The following is a 15,681-nucleotide window of genomic DNA, read 5'->3' as shown; positions in this document are numbered from 1 at the left end:
AGAAATTGACATGAGATCGTGATAAAGTGGATTTTAAAAAGACTGGAGATTGGTCAAAGAAGGAAAAGCTGAGACAGGTAAGAAGCTCCATGGTCCGAAGTCTTGGGAAGAATTAAAGGTGGAGGGATGGGTCTGTAAGTTAAAGAATAGAGTTCTGTTAGAGTCTTCAAAGAAAAGTGGCTCATAGAATAGATGTTGCTTGACTTTAAATTTCCAAAATTCCCTAGATTTGGGAAAGATCCCATTAGATAAGAATACAATGAAAGTAACTCCTTTATTCAAAAGGGCAGAAGACAGAAAGCAGGAAACTACAGGCCATTTAGCTTAACAGCTGTCAGAAGGAATTTTCCTAAGAAAGCATTAATAAATAAATATAGCTCGGTCTTAGATCCATTCGAGGTAATCAGGCAGGGTCATAGGATCCCAATAGTGTGGAAGCACGCCATTTGGCCCTCTGAGTTCACAGCAACCCTCCAAAGAGCATCCCACTCAGACCCTGTAACCCTGCATTCCCCAGGGCTAATCCAGCTAGGCTCCACACTACGAGACAATTTAGTATGGCAAATCCACCTGACCTGCACATCTTTGTCCTGTATGAGGAAACCAGAACATCCAGAGGAAACCTGCGCAGACACGGAGGAAGTGCATACTCCACACAGTCGCCTGAGGTTGGAATCGAACCCACTTCCCTGGTACTATGTGGCATCAGTGCTAACCACTAAGCCACTGTTTCATAGAAATGTACAGCATGGAAACAGACCCTTCGGTCCAACCTGTCCATGCTGATCAGATTCCCAACCCAATCTCATTCCATCTGCCAGCACCTGGCCCATGTCCCTCCAAACCCTTCCTGTTCATATACCCATCCAGATGCCTTTTAAATGTTGCAATTGTACCAGCCTCCACTGGCAGCCCGTTCCACACATGTACCACCCTGCATGAAAAGGTTGGCCCTTATGTCTCTTTTATACCTTTATACTCTCACCCTAAACCTATGCCCTCTGGTTCTGGACTCCATGACCCGAGGGAAAAGACCTTGTCTATTTATCCTATCCATGCTCCTCAGCCTCTGATGCTCCAGGGAAAACAGCCCCAGCCTGTTCAGCCTCTCCCTGTAGCTCAAATCCTCCATTCCTGGCAACATCCTTGTAAATCTTTTCTGAACCCTTTCAAGTTTCACAATGTTCTTCCGATAGGAAGGAGACCAGAACTGCGTGCAATATTCCACAAGTGGCCTAACCAATGTCCTGTACAGCCGCAACATGACCTCCCAACCCCTGTACTCAATACTCTGACCAATAAAGGAAAGCATACCAAACACCTTCTTCACTATCCTATCTACCTGCAACTCCACTTTCAAAGAGCTATGAATCTGCACTCCAAGGTCTCTGTTCAGCAACACACCCTAGGACCTTACTGTTAAGTTTATAATGCTTGCTAAGATTTGCTTTTCCAAAACACAGCACCTCGCATTTATCTGAATTAAATTCCATCTGCCACTTCTCAGCCCCTTGGCCCATCTGATCAAGATCCTGTTGTAATCCGAGGTAACCTTCTTCACTGTCCAGTACACCTCCAATTTTGGTGTCATCTGCAAACTTACTAACTATACCTGTTTTGTTCACATCCAAATCATTTATATAAATGACAAAAAGTAGTGGACCCAGCACCGATCCTTGTGGCACTCCACTGGTCACAGGCCTCCAGTCTAAAAAACAACCCTCCACTACCACCCTCTGTCTTCTACCTTTGAGCCAGTTCTGTATCCAAATGGCTAGTTCTCCCTGTATTCCATGAGATCTAACTTTGCTGACCAGTCTCCCATGGGGAACCTTGTCAAACACCTTACTGAAGCCCATATAGATCATGTATACCGCTCTGCCCTCATCAATTCTCTTTGTTACTTCTTCAAAAAACTCAATCAAGTTTGTGAGACATGATTTCCCACTCACAAAGCCATCTTGACTATCCCTGAATAGTCCTTGCCTTTTCACATACATGTAAATCCCATCCCTCAGGATTCCCTCCAACAACTTGCACACCACTGACGTCAAGTTCACAGGTCTATAGTTCCCTGGCTTGTTCTTACCATCTTTCTTATATAATGGCACCACATTAGCCAACCTCCAGTCTTCCAGCACCTCACCTGTGACTATCAATAATACAAATATCTCAGCAAGAGGCCCAGCAATCCCTTCCCTAGCTTCCCACATTGTTCTTGGGTATTCCTGATCAAGTCCTAGGGATTTATCCATTTTTATGTGTTTCAAGACATCCAACACTTCCTGTAATATAGACATTTTTTCAAGATGTCACCATCTATTTCCCTACATTCTTTATTTTCCATGTTCTTTTCCATAGTAAACACCGATGCAAAATACTCTTTTATTATCTGCCCCATCGCCTGCGGCTCCACACAATGGCCACCTTGCTGATCTTTGAGAGGCCCTATTCTCTCCCGAGTTACCCTTTTGTCCTTAATGTATTTGTAAAAACCATTTGGATTCTCTTTACATCTGTTTGCCAAGGCTATCTCATGTCCCCTTTTTGCCGTCCTGATTTCCTTCTTAAGTATACTTCTACTGCCTTTATAAGGATTCACTCAATCTATCCTGTCTATTCCTTCTTTTTCTTAACCAAAACCTCGATTTCTTTAGTCATCCAGCATTCCCTATGCCTTACCACCCTTTCCTTTCACACTAACAGGAATATACAGTGGGCGGCATGGGTTCAATTCCCACCTCAGGTGACTGTGTGGAATTTGCACGTTCTCCCCGTGTCTGCGTGGGTTTCCTCCGGGTGCTCCGCTTTCTTCCCACAGTCCCAAGTTAGGTGAATTGGCCACGCTAAATTGCCTAGTGTTAGGTGTAGGGGAATGGATCTGGGTGGGTTGCTCTTCGGAGGGTCAGTGTGGACTTGTTGGGCCGAAGGGCCTGTTTCCACACGGGTAAGTAATCAAATCTAATCTAATACTGTCTCTGGATTCTCGTTATCTAATTTCTGAAGGCTTCCCATTTTCCAGCCATCCCTTTACCTGCGAACATCAACACAATCAACTTTTGAAAGTTCTTGCTTAATACCATCAAAATTGACCTTTTTCCAATTTAGAACTTCAACTTTTAGATCTGGTCTATCCATTTCCATCGCTAGCCCCAAAGTGCTCCCCCACTGACACCTTAGTCACCTGCCCTGCCTTATTTCCCAAGAGTAGGTCAAGTTTTGCACCTTCTCTAGTACATACATCAGAAAATTTTCTTGTACACACTTAACAAATTCCTGTCCATCTAAGCACTTAACAATATGGCAGTCTATGTTTGGAAAGTTAAAATCTCCTATCATAACCACTGTATTATTCTTACAGATAACTGAGATCTCCTTACAAATTTGTTCCTGAATTTCCCTCTGACTTTTAGGGGGTCTACAATACAATCCCAATAAGGTGATCATCCCTTTCTTATTTCTCAGTTCACCCTGGACATATTTCCAGGAATATCTCCCTCACCACAGCTGTAATGCTATCCCTTATCAAAACAACACTCCCCTCCTCTCTTGCCCTCCTTTTCTATCCTTCCCATAGTATTTGTATCCTGGAACATTAAACTGCCAGTCCTGCCCATCCCTGAGCCATGTTTCTGTAATTGCTATGATACCCCAGTCCCATGTTCCTAACCATGCCCTGAGTTCATCTGCCTTCCCTGTTAAGTCTCTTATGTTGAAATAAGTGCAGTTTAATTTATAAGTCCTACGTTCTTCTCTACATTGTCCCTGCCTGCCCTGACTGTTTGACTCGCTTCTTTTATCAATGTGCCAGTCTCAGATTGATTTCTTTCCTCACTACCTCCCCGGGTTCCACCGCCCCCCCCCCCGTACTAGTTTAAATCCTTCCGAGCAGCTGTAGCAAATCTCCCTGCCAGTCTATTAGTCCCGTTCCATTTAGGTGCAATCCATCCTTCTTGTACAGGTCGCTTCTAACCGAGAAGAGATTGCAATGATCCAAAAATGTGAATCCTTCTCCTATACACCAGCTCCTCAGCCATGCATTCATCTGCTGTATCGTCCTATTCCTACCCTCACTAGCTCGTAGCACCAGGAGTAATCCAGATATTACTGCTCTCGAGGACCTCCTTTTTAAATTCCTGCCTAACTCTCTAATCTCCCTTCAGAACCTCAACCTTTTCCCTTCCTATGTCATTGGTTCCAATGTGTGCAATGACCTCCTGCTGAGCCTTTTCCCCCTTGAGAACATTCTGCACCCTCTCTGAGACATCCTTGATCCTGGCACCAGGAAGGAAACACACCATTTTTCGCTGCTGGTCGCAGAAACGTTTGTCTGTGCCTTGGACTAGAGAGTACCCTCACACAATCAATCTCTTGGAACCCGATCTACCCTTCGTTGCTTTAGAGCAGATCTCAATACCAGAAACTTGGCTGTTCGTGCTACAGTCCCCTGAGAATCTATCACCACCTACATTTTCCAAAACAGCATACTTGTTTTAAATGGGGATAGCCACAGAAGACTCCTGCACTACCTGCCTACCTCTCTTACCTTCCCTGGAGTTAACCCATCTATGTGACCATATCTGCGACTTCTTTCCCTTCCTGTAACTGCCTTTCACCACACCCCTTACTCTTGTAAACTCCTCATTGCCTCTAACTGTCACTGCAACTGTTCCATTCGATCTAATAGGATTCGCAACCAAGGCCATTTATTGGAGATATAATCCTCAGTAACACGTAAACTCTCCCTAAACTCAAAATTCAGACAAGAAGGGCATATCACTCTATTCAGGGCCATTTTTGCTTCCTCCAATCTGCAGATCCAGAAAATAGCACCGTCTTATTCCTCTACAAAACACTGCTCCAGGCTAACTTACTACTTACCGCTTATATTTTCTCTCTCTCTCCCTCTCTCCCCATCTGTCTGCCTGCCTGTCTCTCTCTCCTGCACAGACCATGTGCTGCCTTTGTCTGTTGCTTTCCCTTTGATAAGTGCTGTTGTTTTGACTCCAAAGTTCCAAAACAATGTAACAGAATATAAAACACTAATTGCTGCTCCTGGAATTCGAACAAATCACCTCCAATACCTCAAAAATGGAGCAGCCTGTTACAGCAGAAATTTTTCCCGTCCTCCATCTTGGATTACCCAGAATCCTCATCCAAAGTCAATGTGGTCCTGTGAATGGAAGATCATGTTTAACTCATCAATGGATTTCTTTGAGGAAGGAGCATGTATTACTGTGGATAAAAAGGAAATAATAGATGAACTTTATTTAGATTTCCAGAAGACATTTGCTGAAGTGCCAAATCAAACGTTACTGTGCAAAGTAAATACTCAGGGTGTAGGGATGACGTGTTGTCATAAGTAGAAGATTGAATGACTAACAGGAAGCACAGAATAGGCATAAATGAGTCTTTTTCCCATTGGCAAAATGTGATGAGTGATGTGCCACAGACCTCAACTATTTACAATTTATACAAGTGAAGGGATGGAAGGCATGGTTTTCATATTTGCAGGTGACACAAGATAAATATGAAAGTAAGACATGAAGAGGACATAAGGTAGCTACACAAATATACAGAGTGGTTAAATGAGTGATCAAAGACTTGGCAAATGGACTATAGTGTAGGAAAATGTGAAACTGTCCATTTTGGCAAGAAGAGTTAAAAATAAATTTATTACCTCAGTGGCAAGAGACTTTAGACCTCTGTGATACAGAAATCTGGGTTTCTTCATTCAAGAATTATAAAATGTTAGTTTGCAGAGACAGCAGTTAATAGAATATTGTCAGCTATTTTGATGAGAAGTGAATATGAAAGGAGGACGGTTATGCTTTAATAATACAGAGCATTGGTAAGACCACATCTGGGGGTACTGTGCAAATATCGATCTCCTTATTTCAGGGTATAGATCCATTGGAAGCAGTGCAGAGAAGGTTTACCAGACTAATCCTTACAATAGGTAACTTGTCATATGAGGAAAGGTTGGACAGGTATGGCTTGTATCCGCAGGAGTTTAAAAGAGCATTGATTGAAACATAGAAGATTTTGAGGGGTCTTGGCAGGGTAAATGTCATTGAGTCATACAGCATGGAGACAGGCCCTCCAACCCAACTTGTCCATGCCGATCAGGTTTCTTAAACTGAGCTGGTTCCATTTGCCTGCATTTGGCCTATAGTCCCTCTAGACCTGTCCTATTCACAGAAACAATGTTGTCACTTATGGGAGAATCTAGAACTAGGGATCTAGCTGAGACTTGTCCCACTTAAAACACTGATAAGGTGAAATGTTTTCTGTCAGCGAATCATAGTACTTTGGGACTGTGTCCCTGGGAATGTAATGGAAAGAAAGTCTTTGAACATCTTTAAGACAGAGGTTGATAGGTTCTTGCTAAGCAAAGGGGTGAATGTTTATCAGGTGAAATGTGAATTTGAGGTTACAATGGCTTACTGCTGCTCTGGAAACCAAACTCAGAAATGGACCTTTGACTTGATCTATAGTTTAAATGCTGAGAAGTGTCAGGCTGCAGGGCCAGAAAGTGATCCTCCCATGGGCTATGGCATTTGGGAGCCCTGCAGCAGCCTCTGGGCTCCAGTGCCTGCCAAAGGCATCATGGAGACTGTGCTAATAAGCTGATGTGTGAAATACAAGCAGGTTTGGGTCACATAAGGAAGATCATTGTTAGAGTTACAGAGATGTATAGCATGTAAACAGACCCTTTGGTCCAACTTGTCCATGCCGACCAGATATCCCAACCCAATCTGGTCCCACCTGCCAGCACCCGGCCCATATCCCTCCAAACCCTTCCTATTCATATACACATCCAGATACCTTTTAAATGTTGCCATTGTATCAGCTTCCACCATATCCTCTAGCAGCTCATTCCATACACGTACCACCCTCTGCGTGAAAAAGTTGCCCCGTAGGTCTCTTCTATATCTTTCCCCTCTCACCCTAAACCATCTAATGGTTGTTTTATCACATTCATATGGAGTTGCAGGGTGGTGAAGATGGCATTTGGCATGCTTGCCTTCATTGGTAAGAGCACTGCGTTTCGGAGTTGGGACGTAATGGTGTAGCTCTACAGGACATTGCTGAGGCCACTTTTGGAACACTGCATACAATTCTGATCTCCCTTCTATAGGAAGGATGTTGTCAAACTTGAGAAAGTTTGCAGGAAAGATTTGCAAGGATGTACCAGATCTTGAGGATCTGAGTTAAAGAGAGAAGCTGAATAGGCTGGGGCTTTTCTCCCTGGAGTGTCAGAGATTGAGGGATGATCTTATAGAGGTTTATAGAATCATGAGGAACAGTCATGGTCTTTTCCTGAGGGTAGGTGAGTCCAAAACTAGAGGGCGTACGTTTAAGATGAGAGGGGGGAGATTCAAAAAGAGGTAACCTTTTCATTTATAGGGTGGTGCATGTATGGAATGAGCTGCCAGAGGATGTGGTGGAGATTGGTACAATTACAACATTATAAGGCATTTAGATGGGTACATAAATAGGAAGGGTTTAGAGAGACATGGGCCAAATGGCTGGCAAATGAGACTAGGCCAGATCGGGATGTGTGGTCAGCATAGATGGGTTGGACTAAGAATCTGTTTCCATGTTGTATGAGTACGTGTTCACCACTAATAATTCATTTTTTTATTGACATTTTCTGTGTAACTCTTTCTATCTGTTAATATTGTTGATCAGCACAATTTCCACATGCACGGACAGATTTGCACTGTATGTCTGATCTCAGGTGATAATTAGCATAACAATATAATTGCCGCAACTTGGTCTCTGTGTCAGGCCTATGTATTTATAACAGGTGTAGATATAGACAAAGACTCCAAAGGTAAGTCTGTTTCAAAAAGGGTTGTTGACCCCACACCTTATAATGAATAAAACATAGTGCCCGATAACCATGTCATGGTAGCAATTCCAGTTGATCGGTTTCACCAAAGAATGTACAACATGGCCAGTCTGTGCACCATTTAACAGGAACAGATTGGATCCTGCCTAGAAATAGCACACAAAACCATGTGTGTTAGTGGGAATAAGCCCGCACCATGCAGCAGAATTCAGGAGAATCTGAATGTTCTTTTAGCCCATGTGTATTGATCTCTAATCCCACAAATATTATAGTTGACCAGTTAAGGCCGTTTAGACTCTCATCTAGAATGACCAAGTCAGTAATGCAAAATTATCTTATTTTGCTAAGTCTGTCTTATAGTGTAAGGATAGATAAATTCTGGATGGACAGAGACACCAAAGCACAGAATTGTTACTGTTAAAAGCAGATCTAGCATTTAAAGGGATAGCGACCACTTCCATCACACATAGCACGACAGTGGGTCCAAAGTGGTAGGGGCGTGGAATGCCCTGCCTGCAACAGTAGGAGACCTGCCAACATTAAGGGCATTTGAATGGTCATTGTATAAATATATGGATGATAATGGAATAGTGTAGATTACATGGGCTTCAGATGGGCTTCACAGGTCAGCACAACATCGAGGGCCACTGCGCTGTAATGTTCTTTGTTCTATGATATGGTCCTGAGACCTGTGGATCTGGAAGAGGTTGAATTCCATCAAGCATGGTTCTCCCACTTTCACAAAGAATAACCCAAGTTCTTTACCCACCCTGACTGTTCGTCCTGGCTTATTCAAGTGGGATTGGATGGTGTGCAGACAGTTAACATGGAAACGTAGAACAGTACAACATAGGAACAGGCCCTTCAGTTCACCATGCCCATCCCAGCCACAATGCTATTCTAAACTAATCCCATGTGCCGACACATGCTGCATATACCTTTATTCTCTGCCTGTTGATGTGCCTGACTAAATGCCTCTTAAACGTTGCTATTATATCTGCTTCTATCACCCTCTCTGGCAGCATGTTCCAGGCACCTACCACCCTCTTTGTGAAAATACCTGCCTCACACATCTCCTTTAGATTCCCACCTCTCACCTTAAACCTATGGCTCTAATATTTGACATTTCCACCTTGGGAAAAAGACTCTGATTATCCAGCCTATCCACATCCTCATAATTTTATAAACTTCCATCAGGTCGCCCCTCAGCCTCCAACATTCCAGCAAAAGCAGTCCAAGTTTGTCCAACCTCTCCTTATAGCTAATACACTGCAATCCAGGTAACATCCTGGTAAACCACTTTTTGCTTCCTCTCCAAAGCTCCACATCCTTCCTATGGTGTGGTAATCAGAACTGCACACAATACTCGGAATGTGGCTCAACTAAAGTCTTATACAGCTGCAAATGACTTGTCAACTTTTATAGCCAATGTCTCGACTGTTGAAGGCAAGCATGCCTATGACCTTCTTTACCACTTTATCCACTTGTGTTGTCACTTTCAGGGAGCTATGGACTTGCACCCCAAGATCTCTTCGTATATCAATGCTGCTCAGGGCCCTGCCATTTACTGTATATTTTCATCTTGCATTTGAACGCCCAAAATCACCTCACACTTATCCAGATTAAACTCCATCTGTAATTTCTCCGTTCAGCTTTCTGACTGATTTATATCCTGCTTTATTCTCTGATAACCTTCTTCACTACCTACAACTCCACCAATTTTTGTGACATCTACAAACTTACTTATCAGACCACCTGCATTTTCATTCAGATCATTGATATATATTACAAACAATAGAGGACCTCTGGTCAAACCCCACCCCCCCATAACTACTCAATGGCCAAGCCAATTTTGTGTCTAACTTACTGACCTACCATGGATCCATGTGACTTAATCTTCTGGATTAGCCTACCCTGTGGGACCTCATCAAAAGCTTTAGCAAAGTCCACATAGACAGCATCTACAGCCCTATCCTCATCAATCATTTCTATCACTTCCTCAAAAAGCTCAATCAAGTTTATGAGAAAAGATCTCCCCCACACAAAGCCAAGCTAAACCCATCCCTAATAAGTCCAATCTTTTCCAAACGCGAGTAAATCCTGCCCCTGAGAATCTTCTCCAATAATTTCAGTGACATTGATGCAAGGCTCATTGGCCTATAATTTTCTACATCATTTCTATTACCCTTCTTAAACAAAAGATCAACATTGGCTATTCTCCAGTCTTCTAGGACATCACCTGTGACAGAGATTGGTTTGGTAGGTTGGAGAGATTCCTTGAGGTTCTAGGGGTTAAAAATCAAATGGGGTAAGGAGTATATTGATTCCTTTTGCATTTTCTTCCACAGGTGAATGTGTATGGATTTGGTGCTGATAGCAGAGGGAATTGGCACCACTACTGGGAGAACAATAGATATGCTGGAGAATTTCGAAAGACTGGAGTGCACGATGCAGATTTTGAGGCAAAGATAATAAATTTACTCGAAGAAGCTGGAAAAATCAAAGTTTTCCGAGGAAACTGAAGAAAAAAAGCCTAATTATGCAGTTGAATTTTAGTTTTAAAAGAGAGGGGGTATGGACTTCACAACAACTTGCCTGTTTCTTCTCGCCACGTGGAGATGTGACAGAATTACCCCGTAATTACATAACAGACATTTTTTAAAAATCAAAATCAAGCAGAATTCTGGAATAGAAAAGACAGAACAGCTGCTAATTTAGTATTACCTTCAAACCTTCACCAAATCATTTCATTGGATCATTCCAAGATGGCTGACCAGCACCCTGGTGGCTGATGGGTACATAGCTCAACTCACATTGGGCAAATTTAGATTTTTCCAAGGACAATTTTAATATTTGAATTGTGGAGTCAAGTCAGGAACGTATGTGATGACTATATTACCCACATATAGGGTAATGATAGGGTCTGGGGATAAAGGGGAAGGCATGCATGTTTTGAAGTGAGTTCTGTCTTTTGGTTAACCCGCTGTTGGAATTGTTTCATCAGAAAGTTACTGAAGCCACTTTTTACTGAGATTCAGACAAGTGGAGCTTGTCACTTGGAGGCAAGACCAGTGTGCGTTAGAATGCAACCAGAAGCAAACCAGTGGCTTAGCTGCTGTCAGTTTTAAATAAAACCCAGCACAGCCTTCGTCATTGCACAACAGCCGAGAGCAGTTCCCTGCAACTTGCGTTTGAGTCTCCTTTGATAAGGAAACGTGTGATACCAGATTCATCTGCTTGGAGTTTGGTGTCTAAGAGGGGATAGACATTTAGAAAACAGCACTGCAGAGAGACGGGGTGCAAATCTATTTTAACATTGTTTTCCCAGGATCCCTTAACCATAATGATGCCATCTTGGTTGTTACCTAGTAACCCTCTAATATACAGTTCCAGAAATGGAATTTTTATGTTATGTTTACTTTCCTGTGACTTTGGGTTAGCATAAAGTTTGAGGCTTGATTTCTGCCTCCACAAGATTTGCAACATAACAAAAGCTCTGAGCCCAGTGACACAAGATTGATGCAGAGAGTCCTGGCTGTAGACAGTTCCCAAGAGCTGGAGAGCTGATTGGCAGCTTCCTTTAGTAATACTGGGAGCAACACGGTTCGTGAGGGCTGGACATACACCTGTCTCTATAATGCTTCTATCAATTGCAGGCACTGGCCCTGAGATTCGCAATCTGAAAATCGGCGGCCACCCAAAAAGGACAAAGATCCATAAGGCTGAACCCCATCCTCTTTGCAGATGTGACTCAGACAGAGCAAAGGGTACACGTGGAGGGAGCATTATCTCCAACCCAAATATTAAACCACTTGAACTTTCCAGTCAGACATATGAAGAACAGGTAGAACATTACCGTCTCCAAAGCACAAGGAAAGCAGTATTATAGCTGTCACGTAGGCTTCCTGTGTCTCTTTAAAAAAATCAAACATTAAGGAACTACTGTAGAATTTTTATTTGTTTTCCCCATTGAATAATAAAACACAAAACCCATTCTTCCTCAATTACTAACTTGAAGAAGCAATGGCAGACAAAAACAAATTGAAGTCTTTCTTTGTGTCTGTTGTATTTTGATACTTTAGCTCTGTTATCCTTGAATCTGTCACATCCCTTTTAACTGGAAAAGGGATCCCCTGTGATAATGGCTGTGACTCAGAAGTTGTTGAGAGAGCCCCCACCCCCCCCCCCCCCCCCCCCCCTTCACCAAACCATCATCTCCCAGATCATACACAACCTCATCACCTCAGGAGATCTCCCACCCACAGCTTCCAACCTCATAGTCCGGGAACCCCGCACCGCCTTCCCAAGATCCATAAGCCTGACCACCCTGACCCATTGTCTCAGTCTGCTCCTGCCCCAGCGAACTCATCTCCACCGACCTCAGTACTGTCCCATCCCCCCCCCAATCGAGGAACTCCCACCATACGTTCAAGATACCACTCATGCCCTCCACCTCCTCCAAGACTTCCGTTTCCCCAGCCCCCAATGCCTCATCTTCACCATGGATATCCAATCCCTCTACACCTCCATTTACCATGACCAGGGCCTCCAAGCCCTCCGTTTTTTCCTCTCCCGACGTCCCCAACAGTACCCTTCCACTGACACTCAATCATTAGGCTGAACTGGTCCTCACCTGTAACAATTTCTCCTTTGAATCCTCACACTTCCTCCAGACGAAAGGGATAGCCATGGGAACCCACATGGGCCCCAGCTATGCCTGTCTCTTTGTCGGCCATGTAGAACAGTCCATCTTCCATAATTACACTGGCACCATTCCCACCTCTTCCTCCGCTACATCGATGACTGCATCGGTGCCATCTTGTACTCCCGCAAGGAGGTTGAGTAGTTCAGCAACTTCACCAACACATTCCACCCCGACCTTAAATTCACCTGGACCATCTCTGACACCTCCGTTCCCTTCCTGGACCTCTCCATCTACATCAATGACAACCGACTTGACACTGACAATTTTTACAAACCCACTGACTCCCACAGCTGCCTGGATTACACCTCTTCCCACCCTACCTCCTGCAAAAATGCCACCCCGTATTCCCAATTTCTCTGCCTCCGCCGGATCTGCTCCCATGAGGACCAGTTCCACCCCAGAACACACCAGATGGCCTCCTTCTTTAAAGACCGCAATTTCCCTTCCCATGTGGTTGAAGATGCCCTCCAACGCATCTCATCCACATCCTGCACCTCTGTCCTCAAACCCCACCCCTCCAACCGTAACAAGGACAGAACTCCGCCCCCCCCCCCCCCCCCCACCCCGGTGCTCACCTTCCATCCTACCAAACTTTGCATAAACCACATCATCCGCCAACATTTCTGCCACCTCCCAAACGGACCCCACCACCAGGGATATATTTCCACTCCTTTCCGCTTTCCGTAAAGACCGTTCCCTCTATGACTACCTGGTCAGGTCCATGCCTCCCAACAACCCACTCTCCTGTCCTGGCACTGCAGGAATTGCAAAACCTGTGGTCACACCTCCTCCCTCACCTCTATCCAAGGCCCTAAAGGAGCCTTCCACATCCATCAAAGTTTCACCTGCACATCCACCAACATCATTTATTGTATCCGTTGCTCCCGATGCGGTCTCCTCTACATTGGGGAAACTGGACACCTCCTAGCAGAGCGCTTTAGGGAACATCTCCGGGACGCCTGCACCAATCAACTCCACCACCCTGTGGTCCAACATTTCAACTCCCCCTCCCACTCTGCCGAGGACATGCAGGTCCTGGGCCTCCTTCACCGCCGCTCCCTCACCACTCGGCGCCTGGAGGAAGAACGCCTCATCTTCCGCCTTGGGACCCTCCAATCCATGTCATCAATGTGGACTTCACCAGTTTCCTCATTTCCCCTCCCCCCCCCACCTTACCCCAGTTCCAACCTTCCAGCTCAGCACCACCCTCATGACCTGTCCTACCTGCCAATCTCCCTTCCCACCTATCTGCTCCACCCTCATCTCTGACCTATCACCTCCAACCCCAACCCCATCCACCCCTTGTACTCTCAGCTACCTCTCCCCAGCCCCTCCCCCTCCCATTTATCTCTCCAACCCCGAGGCTTCCTGCCTTCATTCACGGTGAAGGGTTTTTGCCTGAAACGTTGGTTTTTCCTGTTCCTCGGATACTGCCTGACCTGCTGTGCTTTTCCAGCACCACTCTAATCTAAACGTCAATGTGACACCAGATTTCAGAAGAAATTTGTCCATCAGTCAGACCTTTTTTTTAATGATTAGATGATTCCCTTCAGCCCAACAAGTTCACACTGACCCTCCAAAGAGTAACCCTCCCAGACCCACTTGCCTACATTTACCCCTGACTAATGCACCTAACCCTACGGGCAATTTAGCTGACCTGTACATCTTTGGATTGTGAGAGGAAACCAGCACAGACACGGGAGGAATGTGCAAACTCCATACAGTCAGTTGCCCGAGTCAGGAAACGAACCCGGGTCCCTGATGCTGTGAGGCAGCAGTGCTAACCACTGAGCCACCGTGCTGCCCCTTTCAGTGTCTTTCCTTCATATTGTATGGTGCTGCTGTTGGGCAGCCTGGCTTGGAGCAGTGTTAGTACTGGATAAACAGCAGTAGAGATATCCACAGTTACACATAGGGCACTCTGGAGGGCACTGCTCGGTCTTGGAATCCATTTGGCAGAGATTGAGGGGGTCAGCGGGGAGGGCTTTGACCAGCCCATTCACGGATGTCCGACCAGAACCAAATATCTATCAATGAACATACAGGTTCAAACACAGTGGATATATCTAAATGTTGATGTTGCAACTGTAGTGGTGGTTTGGATGGTAGTCTTCAACGGTAGTCGTGCACCCTGTCCAGGGTTGTTGGTATTGAATGTGTTCCAATCTCAAAGCATGGCTCCAGGCACTGAGAGCACACTCCAGTACCTCAGTGCTGTAGGCTGGAGCACATCTCTTCGCAATGCTGCTATGGGGACACTGTACCTTAAGGGACAGGCGCCCAACTCATGGTTGGACCAGACTGCATCTCAGGACTCCTCGCTTAGTGCTCACTGACGTTGCACCTTCTTTGGGTGCTGTCAGTATTTTGGCCTTCTCCTCCCTTTTTGCATTTTGCCCCCTCTCAGGCTGAGCCTAAAGGCTCCCAATCCCCTCCTGCTGTGCCTCGCTTTTCTAACACCATCACAAAGCAAAGCAGCTCAGTGTCAGCAGCCATCAGGCATGTGGGCACGTTGCTGTATAGTTTTGTGCCATGCCAACCTCACACAAACACCATGAGCTGACTATGTACAGACCAAACGCACTGTATGTACTTTAACCTATGTCTCAAAGTCTGCTCCTCAATTGAGTCGAGGGTGAGAAAGCCTTCTGTTTTGGGGGGAGGGTGTGTCTCAATATGAGAAGGCAAGGGCAGCAGCTGCTATCCGTCCAGGGGCTTGGACACAGTCAGTCGGCCACTTAGGGGGTCAGGATCCACTATCAGAACAGTCAGTCCCATAGGGTAACGAGTCCAGGGAGTCACAGGAAGTCAGTCGGGGAGCTGCACAGAGATCAGATAAGGGCCCACTCACTCGTGGCTGTCTTTCCAAATTGAGGGATTGGGCCATAGCCTGTCCCTGGGGGAGGGAGTAGTTATCAGGGGTCACTGCTGTGGGAGGGGACTGGGATTGGAAGCAGCACTCTGCGATGTGGAAGTTTTGAAGGAGGAGGGTGGAGGAGACGATAGAGGGTGGGAGGGAAAGGGGAAACGTGGAGGGGGAGGGTGTCACCGTCAGTCAGCACCATCCAGATTTCTATGGGGGCTCAGGGTTATTAAGACCGGATGCTGTAAAAGTGAA

General features: G+C 45.3%; 1 protein-coding gene across 7 annotated transcripts in view; it reads left to right on the top strand.

Moving 5' to 3' along the window:
- The window catches only part of st3gal2 (ST3 beta-galactoside alpha-2,3-sialyltransferase 2), a 325,477-nt gene extending 313,578 nt beyond the window's left edge, over positions 1 to 11,899 (top strand). For all 7 annotated transcript variants that reach the window (XM_072547616.1, XM_072547615.1, XM_072547612.1 and 4 more), the window contains one exon: positions 10,207 to 11,899. In XM_072547616.1, the coding sequence (XP_072403717.1) occupies positions 10,207 to 10,380 (174 nt within the window). In that variant the 3' untranslated portion in view covers positions 10,381 to 11,899. The remainder of the gene's footprint in view (positions 1 to 10,206) is intronic.
- The last annotated feature ends 3,782 nt before the right edge of the window (positions 11,900 to 15,681 follow it).

Source organism: Chiloscyllium punctatum, chromosome 26 (assembly GCF_047496795.1).
Source record: "Chiloscyllium punctatum isolate Juve2018m chromosome 26, sChiPun1.3, whole genome shotgun sequence".
NCBI lineage: Eukaryota > Metazoa > Chordata > Chondrichthyes > Orectolobiformes > Hemiscylliidae > Chiloscyllium > Chiloscyllium punctatum.
Note: the sequence above shows the minus strand (reverse complement) of the source record. Positions and strands in the feature narration are given on the sequence as shown.